Source organism: Girardinichthys multiradiatus, chromosome 15 (assembly GCF_021462225.1).
Source record: "Girardinichthys multiradiatus isolate DD_20200921_A chromosome 15, DD_fGirMul_XY1, whole genome shotgun sequence".
Classification (NCBI taxonomy): Eukaryota; Metazoa; Chordata; class Actinopteri; order Cyprinodontiformes; family Goodeidae; genus Girardinichthys; species Girardinichthys multiradiatus.
In genome coordinates, this window is record NC_061808.1 from 21,726,877 (window position 1) to 21,748,088 (window position 21,212).

At 37.9% G+C, this 21,212-nt stretch overlaps 1 protein-coding gene across 23 annotated transcripts in view; it reads left to right on the plus strand.

Annotated features, from left to right (window-relative positions):
• Positions 1-21,212, plus strand: part of LOC124881879 (clathrin coat assembly protein AP180-like) — a 40,247-nt gene extending 19,035 nt beyond the window's left edge. For 2 of the 23 annotated variants that reach the window (XM_047387745.1, XM_047387746.1), the window contains 14 exons: positions 684-696; positions 789-910; positions 5,034-5,107; positions 5,375-5,389; positions 5,963-6,133; positions 8,444-8,542; positions 11,793-11,867; positions 12,194-12,280; positions 12,760-12,831; positions 15,004-15,090; positions 17,309-17,370; positions 18,304-18,387; positions 18,465-18,575; positions 21,024-21,212. In XM_047387745.1, coding sequence (XP_047243701.1) covers positions 684-696; positions 789-910; positions 5,034-5,107; positions 5,375-5,389; positions 5,963-6,133; positions 8,444-8,542; positions 11,793-11,867; positions 12,194-12,280; positions 12,760-12,831; positions 15,004-15,090; positions 17,309-17,370; positions 18,304-18,387; positions 18,465-18,551 — 1,048 coding nt within the window. In that variant the 3' untranslated portion in view covers positions 18,552-18,575; positions 21,024-21,212. The remainder of the gene's footprint in view (positions 1-683; positions 697-788; positions 911-5,033; positions 5,108-5,374; positions 5,390-5,962; positions 6,134-8,443; positions 8,543-11,792; positions 11,868-12,193; positions 12,281-12,759; positions 12,832-15,003; positions 15,091-17,308; positions 17,371-18,303; positions 18,388-18,464; positions 18,576-21,023) is intronic. The other 21 variants (XM_047387748.1, XM_047387747.1, XM_047387749.1 and 18 more) reach the window with 21 other exon arrangements.

Sequence of the window (21,212 nt, forward strand, 5' to 3'; positions counted from 1 at the left end):
TGTATTTACTATATACTATATACTTACTGTTCCCAATCCACCTAAAGGTACATCTTTACATTCTTCACGTGTGGATTATGTTGCTGTACAATACCCTATAAGCAACTTAAGCTTGTTTTCAACTTCTTAAGTCAAGAAACCCCAAACATTAGATTAACACAAAAACAATATCAGTAATGTATAGAAAAAAGATGTGTTCTCAAGTTTTTTTTTGTTTTTTTCTGATGTAAAAGGGTTTTTGTGAGAAGCTCTCTAGAAAATTATCTGTTGTTAGATGGCTTTTTAAATCAGTCTTTAGCTTTAAGAAGTTGATGCCCACAACTAAATTCACATGTGAAGATGTGTGCCCTGGTGCTGTGAATACATGTGTGATCTTTGAGGAGCACACATGTTGATAAGTTGTTATCCACCTGTACTGTCATATGAAATGTGAATCAATGTGTGAAGAGGATTTCTTTCCAAAGTGAATTTGACTAAAAGGGGAAAAAAATAAAATTTTTGCATCCAAGGCGCAGCTTTTCACTCTGGAAATTAACTCTTCATAGGATCACATTTAATGTAATCTGTTTCGGGTATCTGTTAGGTTTCCTGGAAAAAATATTGCCATCTATCTTTCTGTTTGTTTCAAGTAGAACTTAGCTCAAACAAACTACTCACAACTGCTCTATCTCTCCCACTTTCAGGTCTCCAACGAAGGTGAGGAATCCTTTTAAATTAATACTTCATATGTTTTGGTTTGCTCTTTCTGTCTGATGCACCAATTGAAAGTTTTTTTTTCTATACTTCAGGGGTCTCCAACAAACAATGTGTCTCCAACATCGACTCCAGCCAAATCTTCAAACGCCGTTCCCACACTGCAGCCGCCTCCTGGGGACGGTGCTGCTGCTGCTGCTCCTGAACCAGCTGAAGAGTAAGATAAAATGCTGTTCATTCTAACAGACAAGCAAAGAAAAAGAAGAATACAGGTCCTTCTCAAAAAATTAGCATATTGTGATAAAGTTAATTATTTTCTATAATGTAATGATGAAAATTTAACATTCATATATTTTAGATTCATTGCACACTAACTGAAATATTTCAGGTCTTTTATTGTCTTAATACGGATGATTTTTGCATACAGCTCATGAAAACCCAAAATTCCTATCTCACAAAATTAGCATATTTCATCCGACCAATAAAAGAAAAGTGTTTTTAATACAAACAACGTCATCCTTCAAATAATCATGTACAGTTATGCACTCAATACTTGGTCGGGAATCCTTTTGCAGAAATGACTGCTTCAATGCAGCGTGGCATGGAGGCAATCAGCCTGTGGCACTGCTGAGGTCTTATGGAGGCCCAGGATGCTTCGATAGCGGCCTTTAGCTCATCCAGAGTGTTGGGTCTTGAGTCTCTCAACGTTCTCTTCACAATATCCCACAGATTCTCTATGGGGTTCAGGTCAGGAGAGTTGGCAGGCCAATTGAGCACAGTGATACCATGGTCAGTAAACCATTTACCAGTGGTTTTGGCACTGTGAGCAGGTGCCAGGTCGTGCTGAAAAATGAAATCTTCATCTCCATAAAGCTTTTCAGCAGATGGAAGCATGAAGTGCTCCAAAATCTCCTGATAGCTAGCTGCATTGACCCTGCCCTTGATAAAACACAGTGGACCAACACCAGCAGCTGACATGGCACCCCAGACCATTACTGACTGTGGGTACTTGACACTGGACTTCTGGCATTTTGGCATTTCCTTCTCCCCAGTCTTCCTCCAGACTCTGGCACCTTGATTTCCGAATGACATGCAGAATTTTCTTTCATCTGAAAAAAGTACTTTGGACCACTGAGCAACAGTCCAGTGCTGCTTCTCTGTAGCCCAGGTCTGGGGAATGCGGCACCTGTAGCCCATTTCCTGCACACGCCTGTGCACGGTGGCTCTGGATGTTTCTACTCCAGACTCAGTCCACTGCTTCCGCAGGTCCCCCAAGGTCTGGAATCGGCCCTTCTCCACAATCTTCCTCAGGGTCCGGTCACCTCTTCTCGTTGTGCAGCGTTTTCTGTCACACTTTTTCCTTCCCACAGACTTCCCACTGAGGTGCCTTGATACAGCACTCTGGGAACAGCCTATTTGTTCAGAAATTTCTTTCTGTGTCTTACCCTCTTGCTTGAGGGTGTCAATAGTGGCCTTCTGGACAGCAGTCAGGTCGGCAGTCTTACCCATGATTGGGGTTTTGAGTGATGAACCAGGCTGGGAGTTTTAAAGGCCTCAGGAATCTTTTGCTGGTGTTTAGAGTTAACTCATTGATTCAGATGATTAGGTTCATAGCTCGTTTAGAGACCCTTTTAATGATATGCTAATTTTGTGAGATAGGAATTTTGGGTTTTCATGAGGTGTATGCCAAAATCATCTGTATTAAGACAATAAAAGACCTGAAATATTTCAGTTAGTGTGCAATGAATCTAAAATATATGAATGTAAAATTTTCATCATGACATTATGGAAAATAATGAACTTTATCACAATATGCTAATATTTTGAGAAGGACCTGTAGTTTCTTTTTAGAGGTACAAACCATATTTAGATTGCAGTGTAAGATTACAATTACTGAAGGGACTTTTTAAATTCCTCTTCTCTGACATACAAGCTTAAGGTCATTTTTGTAAAAATTAAACTGAATTGTAAACGTGATTTCATCCCCTTAGAGATTTTTGCTGTTTATGCTTTACTGTCACACCTCTATGTTACAGATCATCAAACAAAGTTTAATGACAAAGATAACCTGAGTAAATACAAAATGCAGTTTTGGAATGATTTCATTTTACTAACAAAAAAAAAAAAAAAAACTATCCAAATCAACCTAGCCCTACATGGAAATGTAATGTATATCATGATAAGCTGATTAACCACATTTTTTGCTGCCAGACCTGTAGGAACAAGACATGTTTTAAACAGAACCTGTCTGACAACATGTTGTTGCCTAGTTGTGTGTCGTCATGTCAGGAGAACTTGAACTAGGTTAAAACAAATCTCAGAAACCAACAAATCATAAATTGATCTAAAGATTAGAAATAGAGTTATTGTCATCTATCAGTCTGGAGAGGCTTATAAAGCCATTTCTAAGGGATTGGGAGTCCAGCAAACCACAGTGAGAGTAATAATCCACAAATGGAAAACAAAAACCAAAACACAGGTGAACCTTGCCAGGAGAGGCCAGCCTACTAAAATCATTCCAAGACAAATTGTGGACTCATCCAGGAAGCCACAGAAGAACCTGGAATAACATCAAAATCACAGCAGGCATCACTTGCTTCAGTTAAGGTCAGTGTCTATGATGTAAGAAAGAGAAAAAAATGGTATCCATAGGAGATTTCCAAGGAGATAACTACTGCTAACCAAAATGAAAAGAAAGACCAGTCTCACACTTGCCATAAAAAAACCCATTATAAAATACGCAAAGTCAAGTTCCTTGTTTGTGCTCACAAACTTGGCAATTAAAGTTGATTCTGATTCTTTAAAAATATATTCTCTTCACTGAAAGTCAAACTTTTTGGAAGATGTGCGTTCCATTACATTTAGTGTAAAACTAACACAGCATTTCAGAAAAATAACATGGTAGTAGTGTAATGTACAGCTGCTTTCAGCTTTCAAAAATACTTTTTTGTTTTTGACTTATGTTATTTTTGGCTGATATTAAAGTCTGTTTGATGATCTGAAACATTCAAAGGTGACAAAAGCAAAACCAAAGAAACCCGTAAGAGGGCAAATACTTTTTCATGGGACTATTCAGTTGAACAAAAATGAGCAAAATGTGCAATGAGCAAAAACTTCAGACTGACAGAAATCTTTCTTTTTAAAATAGTTAAGTTTTTATGGTGGCCATTTGGAAGCTGTCATGACCAGTGATCAGATCAAATTATTAATAAGTTAATAAACAAAATTACGTGCTTCATAGTTTCAGTGATTTCATAATTCCTCCACAAAAAAGTGATAACAAGGATAGAACAGCTGATATCAATATGTCATTCCGATGGAAATCAGAAGAACAGAATGATTGTTTTAAAAGGATGTAGTGCCTGAAATCCTTCCTCATTTTTCAGTCATTACCTCCAAGGAAACACATACTATCATCCTCACTTTACATCAAAAAGGTTTCACAAGGAAGGATATTGCTAATATTAAGATCAGGCCCTAATTAATTAATTATCAAATCATCAAGAACTTCAAGGTGAGAGGTTCAGTTGCTGAGAAAACAGCTTGAGGGCACTCAGAAAGTTCAGCTGATGCTAGAAACGTTTTCCTAAATGGAAGAGATGAGGGTGGCCAAACGAGCAGAGCTAGATCAGGAATGGCAGCAGGTGCACAGTAAGGCACAGACTTGTGAATCATGGTGTTAAGAAGGGCAAGAATGAACTCAAAACCTCTCCAAGAGAGAAAATCAAGAGCAGACGACCATTCTCCAGGAGGTATGAGCAACATGTTGTGAGTGTAAAGTGATAACTGAATGGCTCAGGGTCCAAAACATTTAATAATCCTGATCTTAATCCCATCCATAACCAGTGTTAAATCCTCAAAAAGCAGCTGGACAAAAACTTGTTACAAATTCAAAAAGACTGAGAAAGGAAGAATGGGTCGCCATCTGTTAGGATTTTGACCAGAAGCTAATTCAGGATGCCAGGATAAATTGCAAAATTCTTGTAAAAGACAAATTGACTGTCTGCATAAACTCGATGTACAGTATTTTTCCATAAAAGCCTTTAAAATGAATTATTTTTTCCCCACTAAACTACAATATAAAATAGACATCTAAGAGAAACAACAAACATTAAAGCAGCAAAGTTTGTGAAAACAAACATTCTGTCAGCTTGAAGTTTTGACCATTGTTATATTTTACATTTGTTTATTTTCCTCACTAGGCTGTACACTGCATTACATTTTCATTTCTTGGTTTATTTCAGTTTCAAATCAAGGTCATATGTGCAGTTAAGGCAGTTAAAGAATAAAATTTGGATCACCTACAAGCCAATGATTCTGATGTTTTTGCTGTTCTTTAGTTCTTTGTTGGACCTGGACCCTCTGGCCTCCACAGGACCCCCGGCACCATCAGCCACACCAACATCCTGGGGAGGTAAGAAGCTCCTTTCAGTTGAATCAGCTCCAACAACTGGGCTGAATGTGCTGCAATTTGGACACAATAACTGGAACTTGCAGAAAACCAAGTAATCTGTGTGTCTTGGCAAAATTAAAATGGGCAACTTCACAGCAGCTGCTAATAAAGAAATATATGAAAATTGGAAGAAATTGTTTTGGCATCTGATTTAGGAGCCTTTCACAAGGAGTTCAGTCTAATGAAATGAATGTTTTTTTTTCCTATTCCATAATTTTGCCTCCATAGATCTGCTTGGATCCGGTAAGTGTCGCCACCCTCTGTGTTTAACCTTTAATTTCTTGCCAAGGATCGTGTAGTATTAAATAATCTCCCAGATTATTTTGATGTTACCAACCTTTTTTCCTTGAAAACACTAATATAGAGTCAACGTGACATTGACTCAATACTAGTGTTTGAATTTAAATTGAATATTAAACTAGACCTAAGTGCAGTACTGATGTCAGATGGTTACCTCCCTGTTTGTCTCCTCAAGCTGCTCTTTTTAGTCTGAGTACTCTCTTTTTTTCTCTTTGCCTTCTCTCTCCCCTCCCTCCACATACTCCATTGTCTGTTTTTGGTTTAAAATGGGGGCTACTTTTATTTTTTGGCTATTTCTTTTTTTTTATTTTAACTGGGTGGTCCGGACACATTTGTACTTTGTTTTGTTATTTGAATCAAAATTATACAAAATGGTTTAATTTTAATTGGAACCTTCCTTCAATTTATTTTATTTTGTGCCACTCTGGTGACTCCTCTGGTTATTTTGGTTGCTCTCTCTGGGTTTATTTTGCTGCCTTTTTTGGGGGATTTGAAACACACCTACCCCATTGGCAGAAATGGGTGATTCCTTGCTATCTGAAACCCCACTTGCCGCAGAGGCCGCCCCCTCCCCTGCAGCGGCAGCACCCACTCCTGCAGCGGCAGAGCCCGGCGTCTCTCTAGCTCCTCCCACTAGCACAGCAGCCGCCACTTCCCCTGGTGCCACCAATATGGATCTATTGGGAGGTCAGTGGGCTTCCAGAAAATTCTCTGCTAAGGAATACCTCTGGGAAGCTCAACCCTGAAACCCATCTCAGCGCAAAAACACAGACACAGATACAGTACATTCTGAATCACCTTAAGCATGTACTGTACAGTGAAAGTATTTGCCCTCTTTCAGATTTTTTTTTATATAACTTCAATGTTTCCAGAAATCAAACAAGTTTTAATATCAAAGATAATCTGAGAAAATTATCATTGTAGTTTTTTAATTATGATTTGATTCGTTAGAAGAAAATGTCACCCAGTTAATTTTTGGTCCTGTGTTAAGCATTTGCCCAAAAACCTAAAAACCGGTTCGATCACGCCTTGTGGACAACTGTTATCAAGCTTTTGTGATAACTGGCCATATGTTTTTTTACATTGCTGAGAAGAAATTTTTAAACTTTTTCTTCTTTGCAAAATTGTTTTAATCCTATTATAGGGGGTTTACTGGGATTTTTAAAAATGGTTTTGTAACTTCTTCCAGACTGATAAATGTCAGGACATTGTTTCTAATCTTTTCTTGAATCTGTTTAGATCAGGGTATGATTCATTGCTTTATTCAATATTTTAGCTTACTTCATGTTGTCTGATGGGTTCTATTTAAGAAATTTCTTGATGCAGTAATCAGGCCTGTGTATGGCTGCTGAAACTGAATGCAAAGAAGACATTAATATATCATGGTTAATTAATGATTTAACATGGGGTGCAATTACCTTCTTCTTTTTATTAATACATAAAATCATGTTTTTAAAGTTGTAATTATTTAAAATGTGTTTAAGGATCTGAAAACATTGAAGAAAAAAAAGGTCTGTTAGCGGATAAATACATTTTCACGGCACTGAAGGTTGAGAAACATATTTGCACGATACAAACAAATCATCCAAAACAGTCACTACTATTTTCACTGATGCACGTTCCTCTCACTATAAGCTATTGTTTGCCTTTTTATTATGTGCTCCTTAATTATTTAATTTAGCCACATATGATAATAAATAAATAAATATATAAATAAGGATGTTGAGAAAGGGTGTAGATGAACAAATCATGTACAAATCATTTTGATTCTACACATTCTACACAGACCCCACATAAGAAATAATTAAAATAAAACGTTTTAAATGTGGAATTATTTTAAACATTTGCTTATTTTTACTTTCAAGACATTGACAACAGTTGCATTTATTATATTAATACTCTATTGCATTTAAAGTTTGTAACATTTCTATTAGCAAAGCTCAGTTTGGCAATGTTAGGCTAATCGTTAGCAAGTAGCAGCTACATCCGGCTAACTTTTGCATGCTTCCCTCAGCGTTTTTGATACTAGTAAGTGGAAAAAAAAATGTAGGAGCTCAGACATCAAAGGTTTCTTTTAAACCCAACCTGCAAATCTGCTTTTTTTTTTTTTTGCCAATTTATATCTTATTAAATCATTCACACATATGTTCTCATATCTTCCTTTTACCAATTACTGTAGTGCATGCCACATTTGTTTTAGAGGCACATGAAAATTTTTAAATCAAACTGGTTTTTAGTGTAACTGGAATTGCATTGCAAAATTTAAGCAACAGTGAAAAGTTTCAATTCAGAAACCTGAACGTCTGAAGCTGGTTAAATGTGTTAAAGGTATCTTTAAGTAACCTGCCTTAACTAATTTTAGAATAGAAATAATACAGTATCAAAAAGTGATTAATTAATTGTTCTATAATCTTCTACATTTAGAGTCTACATTTATATTTTTCAATAAATATTAACTTGTTTTCCAATCTATACAACAATTTCATTTAATTTCTCTGTATTATTACCACATATCAATCTTTCTTCAGAAATACTTTACACACTTACAGCTGGCTTGCATATAAACATCCTGCCAAATTCATTGTCACGTGCATCTTGTTTGATGAGCTGGCATGCTTTTCTTTTATTCTATTGAAAGCAATGCCATGAAACCCTACAATGTGGCCACAGCTATAAATGGCACCTGTAGCATTGTATAAATGGCTTATTCTGATCTTTGTGCAGTAGATTAATCTTTGTGTACTGCCTCCTGTCTGTATACCCATTTATCCATTCACCTGTCAGTCACTGATGTTATGTACCACTGCTTTTTAAACTGTTGAATGAAAAAAACAGGTGGTAATTCATTTTCTTATGCAAATGCTCTAAGCTTTATCTTTATCTTTATCTTCTTAATACTGTCTTTACTGTATCTCTTTTTCCTCTTCTTCTTTCATTTATATCTCATCATCTTGCCATCTGTTGGCGTTTCCATCCTTGGCTTTTTGTGAACGTCAGATGCCTTTGCTACACCTGCTCCTTCCACTGAGTCCACTGCTGCAGCAGCTGAGGGTGGGGCTGCTGCTTCGTCCACCCCATCCACTAACTCTGGAGCTGGTGGGTGACTGTAAATCTGAGCGTGTCTGATCTGCTTGTGCGTGAATGAGCTAAAGTTGGTATATATATAGATAACCTAATCAGTTTTTTTTTATCTGTTCTTTTTATGATTATGAGGATTCCTTATTTATTCCTATAGTCTGCACAATCTTTCAGGAGGATGCCATGTTTTTTTATAACAATGACATGTTTCATCATCTCCATGGAGACCAAAATCTCAATGGTTCATGGTTCTTGCCAAGAAGAGTCATACCCAGCGATTTAAATGAAGCTATAAATACCCTTTTCATGTCTGGATTATATCTGGTAAATGCTTCCAGAAAGCACACCTGGAAGATATTTACCTGTAACTACACAACTGCTTTTTTTCCACAAATGTTCATTCGTCCATTGGATAACAAATCAGATTATTCATTGCTGCAAGTCAACCCATGAGCGGCATGATGGGAAGGTACTGCTGGGTTTTGCTTTTGAACCTCTCCGTAGCAACTTCTCTGAATAAAACTGGATGAAACTACTGGTGTTAGCAGCTGACATTTTTTTAACAGCGATGTTTTGTTTTTCTTGGCCTAGGGGTTAAGGGCAAAACGTAGTCGGGTGTGGCCTATTTGACTCAAAGCGCCGAACTTTGCCGAGCTCAGTTTTTACGACTGCGTATGTGGCGTCACACAACAAACTGCTCGGTGGGAAAAGTTTCCACATTGAACTGTTTTATATGTGACACAGTAGTCCATTGCTCCCGCCACAAAAAAGTCCAAACTTCACCTAAGCGAATATATTGCTGATTGTCATTTGTTGGATTGATGAATAAACGTTAGAAAAATGCTATATATCGCCCAACCTTACTGTATATGTGTCAACAAAACTTCAGACAGATGTAGGGTTATCTATACAGTTGATTCTTACAAGAAAACAATAAAGGAAAGACCAGGTTTTTGCCTTACAGCAACAATATTTGACAGGATGATATATTTTTAAATCAAGGACAACAGTTTGGTATGTCTCTTGTATTTTCATACAATGAGGTGCTCTGCAATATTTCTTTAACTCATGAAAGGACACTTTCCTGGTTTTACACTTTTGATGTCCTTTGTCCTGGGGGATTATGTGCTGCGAAAGCAGTCGCTTTTTGCTTGAGTTATTTGCATTTGTTTTCCATCACTGAAGCTCTTTTTAACTGTAAATATTCCCACCGACAGCTGGAGTGTGTTGGATTTCTGTATATTTTGTTGTCCTCTCATTCCCCACATGCTTTCTTATTTCCTATACATTTATGGGAACTGCACTATTTTCATCACCATTATGTGAGACAGAGAATAGTGCAAAGAATATCAAAGTTTTACAAAATAAAAGCAATATTGGTCAAATATCAAATACAAAGTGTTATGAAATGAGGCAATATCAACACTTTTAATTACCTTAAACTTTGACCCAGTGTCACCATCCTTAAAAATATCTGTTTTGTATTAAGTTCATTGTCTAACATTCCCTCTTCCTCTCCATGTGTTAAATTCCTTAATCCCAAAGACCCTTTTGCACCGTCAGATGACAATGCCAATGCTACGTCTTCAGGTCTAGATCTTTTTGGGATGATGACAGTGGAGAACAATAGCTCACTGGACGCCTGTTTTAGCTCTATGGAGACTCACCCCTCCCCTTCCCCATCCCCTTCACCGCTCTTCATCTCCACTTCCACCACCATCACCACCACTGCAACCATTACAGGCTCCAACATCACCAGCCCTGCGACGGACCTTTTTGGTGGTAAAAATGAGGCATATGAGTGGTTTTGTGTTTAACATATTCCTGATCTAACTTATCTGAAGCTGCTCAGAAATAATCACCCTCTATTGTCTTGTATTCCCTTATGTTTTATGGGTTTTTATGCATTCAGTACTTCAAAGGTTTGAAAGGTTTAGATACACTCAATAGAAGCATGAATGTCATATAAATGTTTGAGCCTTTAAGACTGCATTTAAACTCTTTTTAGGGTAGAAAGCTCATACAACTTCAATAAATTCAAAAACAGTAATTCAATGCATAAGATCTAAATTTGATTGAGTTTCTCCAACTCTCACATGGTCATATTTATACATGCAAGCTCAAGTTGCAAGAAGCTACATACTTACTGTAGCTGTCAACAAACTTCTAGCATAATTCTAGATGGATAATTTTACTACTCCTCTCCACAAAGATGGTAGGGTTTATCCTTCATGCTTTATTCATTCCAAAACCAGTTTTGAATTTGGAATTGGTCTTCTTTCTTCACTGGTTTGCCCATTTTTTACAACATGCCAGTACCACTTTTGGCAAGTTAGAGCCTCAGCATGATATTGCCACCACTATGCCTGACAGTTAGTTATAGTTTTCTCAGTGTGTAAAGCCTTACATGGACTTCACCAAACAGTCTTCTGTCTTTGTGGCCAAATTGTGCCGTCTGAGCATTAAACCTTTCTCTAGAAATCATTTGGCTTGGCCATACAGGCTGCTGCTAATTTTAGTCAAGCTTGAAGGTGTTTATTCCAATAAATGGACTTCCTTCATGGTCAGCACCCTCTCAGTCCATGTTGATGTTAAACTTTCTTCACTGTGGACAGTGAAACAGTGTTCAAGCACCTGGCTTCCGATCATGGCAGGTTTGAGTTTTGGTGTTTTCTGGCTTGGCTCCAAACATCTTAACCTATTTCATTTCATCTGATGGGAGAGTTTTGGTCAGATTGTTGAAACTTGGTCAAACCTGTGTGTTCCCCATGACCCCAAACACACTGAAACTGATTTTTGGAATGGACAGTGGCTTCTCTAGAACCTAATCGTTACCTAAGCTTTTGTGCAAACTTGTGTGCTATGATGAAAAGCAAATAAACTCAACAAATTCTGCCAAGAAGAGTAGTCAATTAGCTGGCCAGAATTAAGGCACAATCTTGATGGTGACAAAAAGTGTGCGATCAGGGTGCAACTTGGTAGAGGACACATCCTATGTGAATCTGAGAAAATGTACCTTAAATTCAAAGTTTTGCACCAATTCTGGTTTTTGAAATTCATTAAAGTTTGCCTCATGATCATTCCACCATGAAAAAAGATTGAGTCAAATTCATCGAAATTAATATGACATTCAAGCCCATGACGAGTGTCTTTAAACTGCTCTGTATGTTTGCAACTCTGCTGTTTTTGAGCCTAATCAACAGGTTAAGGAATTATTTAAAATTTGTGTTTTTTTTTCTGTTTTGTTTGGGTGCGCATGCCTTCATAGATATGTTTGACTCCATGCCAGACTCAAGTCTCTCCAAAACGGACCCCATACCCAGCACTGACTTGTTTTCAGCAGGTACCCCTCTGTACCCGGTTTACAATCTTGCGTGCACCTTCCTTTTCTCCCAATCTCTCATGTTGTGTTTGCTTTCAGCTTTGTCCTTGGCTTTGACCAGGGAAGAGAAAAAGTAGCTGAAATTACTCTCCTATAGGTCAGCTAAAAGCCATTGAGCTGTTTGAAGCATTTGCTTTTGTTTCTTGCCTAATTTCCTGTTCCAGCATGTACTCCGTGCACTGCAACTGCAACTGACTGCATTGTAATAAATGACAGTGATTGCTCTAAGTGCATTTGTGAGACTGTGTGTTGAGGTCTAAATGTCATCTCCACCTTGCCTTCTCCAGCCGATTTGTTCAGCTTCCCTGCACCCATCCTCTCCTCTGCACCACCACCCAAAATTGACACAGGAGGCATCATGAGCTTGTTTGGTGGTGGGTAACACAAACGACTGTCTGCCCTCAATCTGTCTCCATGGTTCTTGAAAACAACATCAACAAAGAGAAGGGTGTAAAGTGAAATCCTGATGTTTTCCTTCTGTGGTTACAGCTACAGAATTTGCATCTGTTGCCTATATTTATATGCCTCTGTTTATGAATTTGAGTCACATTTCTAGTTTTTTCAGTATCACATGCACAACGTGGTTGACTGAGGTTGCAGGACATTTGTGTACTGATTTATACTGACCTTTTTAAATGAAAAAGAAGTTAAGATGCTTTGATTTGGGTGCATGTGTGTTTTGATTTGTGCTGCAGCATTATTTTTAACTTAAACTGTTTTGTCTGAAATTAGCAGCGTTGAAGCAGAAGGCTGATTATTACCCTTGTTTACCCTCATGCTGCGCTGGAAATGGCTGAACGTATTTCGGCCCGGCATGGCATGATGTGGTCATGTTTCGGATGACCTGCGACAGAGTCCACGGGAGGGGACGCCCCAGTTGCCGCTGCACCAGCTTCTGCTGCTCCAGGTTCTGAGCTCATGTCAGGTAAATCGTCACGTGTTATGCATCAATCTGCATGTGTACTTCCAACAGCCAACCTGTTGCACCATTTCACAGGTTTAATGCACAGAGCATAGAACAATTTGGATTCAAGCTGGGAGTTTATCAATGACCTTTTCTTTACTGTGGAGGAAAAGTACAATTTTTAATGTTCCTGAGAGCTGCTTTTGAGTGGGTGTGTTTCTTCTTTATAATCTGCAAATTTTTGTCTCATATTTGCATGATGCCTTGTCATTGTGAGTCCGATATCCTCACATCATCCAAGAGCATTATGTTGATAAACTCCTTTTTAGAAACGCCACAGAGGCGTAAAACTGGATGCTTCATAGTATTTGTCACTGTTTCTATTAACTTTGATTTTTGACTTTAAATGGTGTCCATATATTGTTGTTGTCATCACTGAATACACATACGGTACCTTGCAAAAGTCCTGATCAAGCTACAACAACAAACTGCAAAGTATTTGAATAGGATTTTATGCGAGGTGGACTTTCCCATTCCAGCAACAAAATGACACTACAGTCCCTACAATTGAATGATTTAGATCAGAGCATAGTCATCTTTTATAAGGGCCTAGTCAAAGTCCAGTCTAAAATTCAATTCTGTTGCAAGACTTGGAAATTGATGTTCACCGACCCTATCCATCCAATTTTACTCACATTGTTTTATTTTCTAAAGAACGGACAAAAAGTTTAGTTAGTAGATGAACAGAGCTACTGGAGACATACCCCAAAATACTGCAGTTGTAATGGCAGCTGAAATGTGTCGTTCCACATGGCAGATCACAAATACATGCCAGATTTTTATTTGTATAGAATCTTAAAAACAAGCATCATTTTGTTTTCTTCACTTCACAATTATGACCCACTTTGTGATGGTTTATCACATAAAATCTTGTTTCTAATGTGACAACCCAGTGAGCCCTAGACCAAATTTCAACGTTGAAACTAAAGCTAGACCTTGCCGTGAGAAAATGTTCTGTTGTCCCACAAGAATCGTAATTTCCAGGTAGAACTACTGCAGAAAGCACCATTGTGAGAGAGTTGTTTGTAACACAAAGAGGTTGCAGCACTGATAGAATGTCATATAGGCTGTGGAAAAACACTTTTACTTTTGAAGGAATATCTAACAAAGTTCTTTGAACCATTAAAACTTTGTTTAGATGTATTTTCAACTGAAAATGCTCACAGGGAAGATGTGCAAAGTTCAAGCGGTGTGATACTTTTGCAAGGCATCTAATTTGCACACTACTGATTTGGTTGTTCCTGTCTGAGAATAGTAAATTCCTTCAATGTAACCGCTAAAAATTTTCCTATTCATTTTGATTTATGTTCATGTCATTTAGTGCCACTGTTCCCATTTACCTAAGATTTGCAATGCTGCTTTACTGCTGCTTAATGGCTAAACTATTTCACTTTTCCTCTTCCTATTTAAAAACCTCTACTAGTCTCTTTATCATGCGCTATTTCAAAAGCTCAATATTTCTTTCTCACTTTGGCATCTACCTTTATTGCTATCCTCTCTTTTTCCTCTCGCTTCTCCGCTGCTCTCTTTCTCCATCTGGCTCTTGGGCTGGCTTATTTCTTGCTTCCTGCCTTATGATTGGGTGAGTTGCCTTGCTCTTTAACATGCTAAATTCCCACAGTGCACTGCATTGCACTGGCGCAGCTCCACTGCATTGTTCCTTCCAGCACCAGATGTTGGATGCTGACAAAGACTGTCTGTGTAAAACTACAGCAATATTTATTGTGTTTAACATGTAACCTACCTTTATTCAAGCTGCAATGCTAGAATAAAGGCAGTAAAATAATTAATTATTTACACGTATGATTATCAACTAAAAATGTTTTGAATTTGCAAAGAAATCTCATATTTAGGTTTGCATGTATTCATGTGCTCTTAATATTTCCTTGCAGATCATATAGAACCTCTTTGTCATCATCTGAATTCACTATAATTGTCCATCCCAGTGTTTAGCATTGATCATCCCAACTGCTCTGTTGTCATAGAGATGTTTTGGTTGTCATAGTAATCGCTAGTAATAAGGAGATGTGCTACAGCGCTGTGGTAGAGTGTGAGGATAGCTCACACAGGATGCTAATATCTCCCTTCATCTCCATCCTGTCCTTCCTTTCTTCTGTCCCCTCCCTGCTGTAGTATTTGATGGGCTAGGCGACATAATGAAGCCCACTGTGACCCCTCAGGCAGGGGATGTTGACACCTCCATGGCTAACATGGCAAGTAGTAAGTAGTCATATGGGATAAGTGCAGACTCAAAGATGATACAGAATGAAGAAAATTTTGTATTTTTAGAGAACAAACTTGTATACCCTCTGGAATAAAACATATGCAGTACAATGAATATGAAATCACAGTCAGAATTATATAAGACAAAGAGATTATTACCCTACATAGTGCTTCACAGGCATTATAGGGATTTTTTATAGACTGTTAGACAAGCGATGCTGAAAAAGAACCTTGTTTCGCACAGTCCACCTGTCATACATTTTGCCTGAGCAGCCATCAATGAAAAAAGCCTGTCTCCTATATGATAAAGCATTTTTTTACTATATGTGAAAATATAGAAGCAAATTAGATAAACTGAGTAATAGATAGCTTTATACTTTCTCCATCAGTAACCAGTTTATCATGAATTCCAATGTTTTAGTTTCTTTATATTGTTTGCTATATTGTTAGCTTTCCATCTTAGTTAAGATTTAGTTGTTCAGGTTTTAAATTCCAAACTAATCACCATCCAGCTGGATAAATTGAACCTTTACCCATTTGAAACCATGTTTGTCTCTACCTACTTCTGTTTCATATGCGTAAACAAACCATTTCATACCCATGTTCTTAAATCATTATGTATTAGTTTGTTTCTATAGCTAGCAATTTTTTGTGTTGGGTTATGGAAATAAAGAATCATAAACATGCTCAAATGTGTTGCTAAATTTAATTTAACTGTATATTGTTTGCTGAAGATTTTATATTGCACCCTATTTCCATTCATTGTGGTTCTCATCCCCATTTGGACCAGTAGACTCTTTTGAAATATGAGAAAATATGATCTAAGCAGTGGAACTGTGACTGACTTCCTGTGGTTAGATAGTAATTAGAGTGACAGCTTTTCTAATTCTAAACTTTCAACAGATAATAGAAAATTATTTCAAATGATCAGAAGTGATATTAGATATGAAACATCCCCTAGGATGGTATATGGATTGAGACATGGTCTGTAAGAAGCATCTTGTGACAGACAGCCCCTTTGTTTTACAGAAAAACAGTCATTATTTCGGATAAAAAAAAAATAAAGAAAATGCAAACATATTTCAGGCTCACTTAAATTTCTTTCTATTTTGCATCAAAGGGCCAGATTTTATTGTTATCTTAGTCTTAATTTGAGTTTCCTCCAGCTTTTGTGGGATATTTCAAAGTTGTTCATCTTGTTAATGTTTAGCTACTTTTTAACTCATTTCTATACACTTCTCGCACCTGACCATTAGACATTAACTGTTGCTACAACCAAACAGAAATAAATATCTCTATAAGAGATAAATTGTATTTTAATTTTTCTTTTTTTTTAATTTAACCTTTATTTATACAGGTTGTGTCATAGACATCCAATATCTCATTTACAAAAAGTACGTATTTGAAAGAACAAAAAAAAAACAACAAAAAGAAGAAAAACGTTACAAACACTGAAACCATGAATGCAGATTCTTTAAGCAATAGGAAAAAAATATACAGCGCAGATCTGACACAAGACTTGACAAAGTAATTGTCCTTTAGTTCATCTGCTATTGTGAGCCAAGTTTTCCTCTTTAGGTTATAGCTGGAAACTATCTTCTTGTTGCTAAAATATATTTGTGAACTGTAATATCTTGGCTACTTACACAGATTCTGCTAATGAAATATTTCTAGTGCTTAAATAGAAGGCAACTAGACTTCTTCTGTTATTTCTTAAATTTGTTTGGCTCTCATCCAAAAGATTTCTTCAGTTCTGAAACAGTGACCTATTAGTAGTCTAACAGCCCTAATAGTGACCTCAACGGCCCTAATGGTGACCTTAACCATCCTTTTAGTGACCCTATCATCCCAGCCCATGTTTAGAACTGAAAAGGCCATTTGGATGACACATAAAAGGTATTCAAGAAACAAGAGAAGTCCAGGTCTTTTATATTGAAACACTTATGACTGTGATAACCTGGATGACCAAGAATCTACACCAACGCCCATGAAATTGGGAGCAATTGTGTTTTTGTCATGTATAAAAGCGTAAAAACATGATGGAACATTTTATGTCTGAATCACAAAGCTTAACAAAAGCTGGAGACATGTTGCTCAATCTTAGTGGACTCTAAGAAAATCAGATTATTTGAAAACAAGACTAGAAGGCATTTGCACTATGTTGTATAATTTTTCATTATTGGAAATGAAAGCTCTTTCTCTCTCCTTCTCTAAGACCTCACAATGGGAACAGCAGCAGCTCCTCAGGTAGCTCCCCCCAGTTGGGGTGCACCCATGGTAAATGTTGTCTTTGTCTTATTGCATGGAGTGGACCCGCATGGCAGACAGGGCACACCTGTAGCAGCAATCTAAAAGCGTTGCCTTCATTTGGCTCTCCAGTATCCTGGTGTTACTTAGAGGGCATGTTAATATGGGATCCAGGATTAAAAGATGGCATGTTCCATACAGATTTAGAAAAGCAGAGCTGCTATTTTCACATGTTGCACAACAAATTCAGACATGTTTAATTTGTACTTTCGGTAAAAATACTGTTTATAACAGAAATGTGTACTGGAGAATGATGAAGAGACAAATGATATGAGTAAATTAAGAAGTTGTTGCTTGGAAACAACTTCTCATTCTCTTGAATAATATTATTTTTTTGCTCTTTAAAGCCTGATTGAAATCCGTAGTTAAATTCCCTTCATATAACTCAACTCTTTGTTGACACACTTGCTTTTTTGGCAAACAGTAGCAGTAGCTTCTCCTCATCATGCATGTGTCAGTAAAGAGTAGCACTTTACACTTGAAGTCAGGGCTTTGTGATGCGGGTTTGTCTTTGTTTCTTGTGTGTGTCGTACAGTTTTGTGTGTTCTTAGCATCAATTTTGTGTCATAGAAAGCATCAAAAAATTCTGCACCCATCTTTACATGTGTTGGTTTTGCGGCATCTCATCTGTTTTATGTGTAATATGGTAACATCCAAACTCCTCATCTCCGCCCCCTCCCCTCCACACCTTTAGACCATTCCCATGGGTCCTGCTCCTTATATGGGGACTTACCCCAGCTTCACCATGGTAAGATGACCCCTCCGGTCCAGTCCAGTAATGTTCCATCTGGACATTACCGGATGTTGATGGACAATCAGCTACTTAGGTGTCCCTCCCTCCGCCATCAGATATCAGACATGCTGTGTAATTGCTTGTTTATCCCTCCGTTCTCTCTACGTAAGGCTGGAGCACCCGTTGCAGCAGCACCCATGATGCCCATGGCGAGACCAAGCTTTCCTACAGCAGGAGTGACCCCTGGAGCACCGGTAACTAGCTTCTAAGTGAGTTACCAATTACAAATCTGCAAAATGAGGGAAAATGCTAAAATCAGATGTGTTTGCAGATGTCTCCTGGAATGGCCCAAAGCCCAAGAAAGCCCCCACCACCCAGGAATGCTCTGGATGACCTGAATATCAAGGACTTCATGTAGACTGCCTGACCCAGTAACCCCAAGGTAGGTGATCTTGGTAATTTACATATATATATATATATATATATATATATATAGTACAGACCAAACGTTTGGACACACCTTCTCATTCAAAGAGTTTTCTTTATTTTCATGACTATGAATATTGTAGCTTCACACTGAAGGCATCAAAACTATGAATTATCACATGTGGAATTATATACTGAACAAAAAAGTGTGAAACAACTGAAAATATGTCTTATATTCTAGGTTCTTCAAAGTAGCCACCTTTTGCTTTGATTACTGCTCCACACACTCTTGGCATTCTGTTGATGAACTTCAAGAAGTAGTCACCTGAAATGGTTTTCCAACAGTCTTGAAGGAGTTCCCAGAGATGCTTAGCACTTGTTGGCCCTTTTGCCTTCACTCTGCGGTCCAGCTCACCCCAAACCATCTCGATTGGGTTCAGGTCCAGTGACTGTGGAGGCCAGGTCATCTGGCGCAGCACCCCATCACTCTCCTTCTTGGTCAAATAGCCCTTACACAGCCTGGAGGTGTGTTTGGGGTCATTGTCCTGTTGAAAAATAAATGATGGTCCAACTAAACACAAACCGGATGGAATAGCATGCCGCTGCAAGATGCTGTGGTAGCCATGCTGGTTCAGTATGCCTTCAATTTTGAATAAATCCCCAACAGTGTCTCCAGCAAAGCACCCCCACACCATCACACCTCCTCGTCCATGCTTCACGGTGGGAACCAGGCATGTAGAGTCCATCCGTTCACCTGTTCTGCGCCACACAAAGAGACGGTGGTTGGAACCAAAGATCTCAAACTTGGACTCATCAGACCAAAGCACAGATTTCCACTGGTCTAATGTCCGTTCCTTGTGTTCTTTAGCCCAAACAAGTCTCTTCTGCTTGTTGCCTGTCCTCAGCAGTGGTTTCCTAGCAGCTATTTTACCATGAAGGCCTGATTCACACAGTCTCCTCTTAACAGTTGTTCTAGAGATGTGTCTGCTGCTAGAACTCTGTGTGGCATTGACCTGTTCTCTAATCAGAGCTGCTGTTAACCTGCGATTTCTGAGGCTGGTGACTCGGATGAACTTATCGTCTGCAGCAGAGGTGACTCTTGGTCTTCCTTTCCTGGGGCGGTCCTCATGTGAGCCAGTTTCTTTGTAGCGCTTGATGGTTTTTGCAACTGTACTTGGGGACACTTTCAAAGTTTTTCCAATTGTTCGGACTGACTGACCGTCATTTCTTAAAGTAATGACGGTCAGTCATTTTTCTTTACTTAGCTGCTTTTTTCTTGACACAATACAACTTCTAACAGTCTATTCAGTAGGACTATCAGCTGTGTACTGTATCCACCTCCTGCACAACACAACTGATGGTCCCAACCCCATTTATAAGGCTTGAAATCCCACTTATTAAACCTGACAGGGCACACCTGTGAAGTGAAAACCATTTCAGGTAACTAGAATGCCAAGAGTGTGTAGAGCAGTAATCAAAGCAAAAGGTGGCTACTTTGAAGAACCTAGAATATAAGACATATTTTCAGTTGTTTCACACTTTTTTGTTCAGTATATAATTCCACATGTGTTAATAGTTTTGATGCCTTCAGTGTGAAGCTACAATATTCATAGTCATGAAAATAAAGAAAACTCTTTGAATGAGAAGTGTCCAAACGTTTGGTATATGTATTCATAAAAAGTACTTTGCTGTTGCTATGTTAGAAATGTGTTTACTTGAGCTTCAGATAATGGGTTTAGGATCACATTCTTAGCAGCCACAGGTGCTGTTGTTGCATTAAAAAGGCTTCCATCAGCTAGAGCACAACATCACGTTGTCTGGAGCCAGGAAAGTTTGGTTTTCATATAAATCAGATTTAATCTTTTAAATCACTTATCAGTCAGAATGGTTAAGGTGTAATAAATAAATAAATAATTTGTCAATAAATGCACCAAAAAAACTGAAATGAAGAGTTTTAGAGAATTATTACTCTATGAAATGTGTCTCATACAAAAATAAGTAGATCTGAAAATGAAATTATGAATTAAATACAAAGGTAGCGATGGCATCGGGACAAGTTATTACAGTAAACAAATATATAAATATCAATTTATGCCACATTGTATTACAAAATTCTTTTATATTTTTGCATTTTTTGCAATACTTGCCTGTGAAAGAATAACACCAAGATGCAAACAATTTTTTTCTTTGCATTAAACATGCCAAAAGATGAAACTGGTTTACTGTTGTTCACTTTAGGAATTAATATCAATAAGTTCTTGTTACCTTATTCGCTACATTTGCTTTGTCAAAGTTTATGTATAATACATAATCGGTTCTAAAAAGCATTTTAAAACAATATTGTGAACTTTGGTTGAAACTGTGATATGTAAGTTATTTAGTTAACTTAGTTTCTGTTTTGTGGTTAACCTGGTATTATTTTCATGTTACAGTCCTGACTTCCTTTTTCCTACTGCCACTCTAGGTTTGTCATTGTGTCTGGAGCTCTGTGGATATGGATGTCTGCACCCTTCCTCCCAGCCCCTTCTTCAGCCAGCCAGCCATCATCTCTTCGATCTTTACCCTCTAACCTCCCACCAGCCTTGATTCTTGTAACAAACCCGCCCTCCTTATCTAATGTTGTAGCACAACTGTGAATGTGAACCCTAGATAC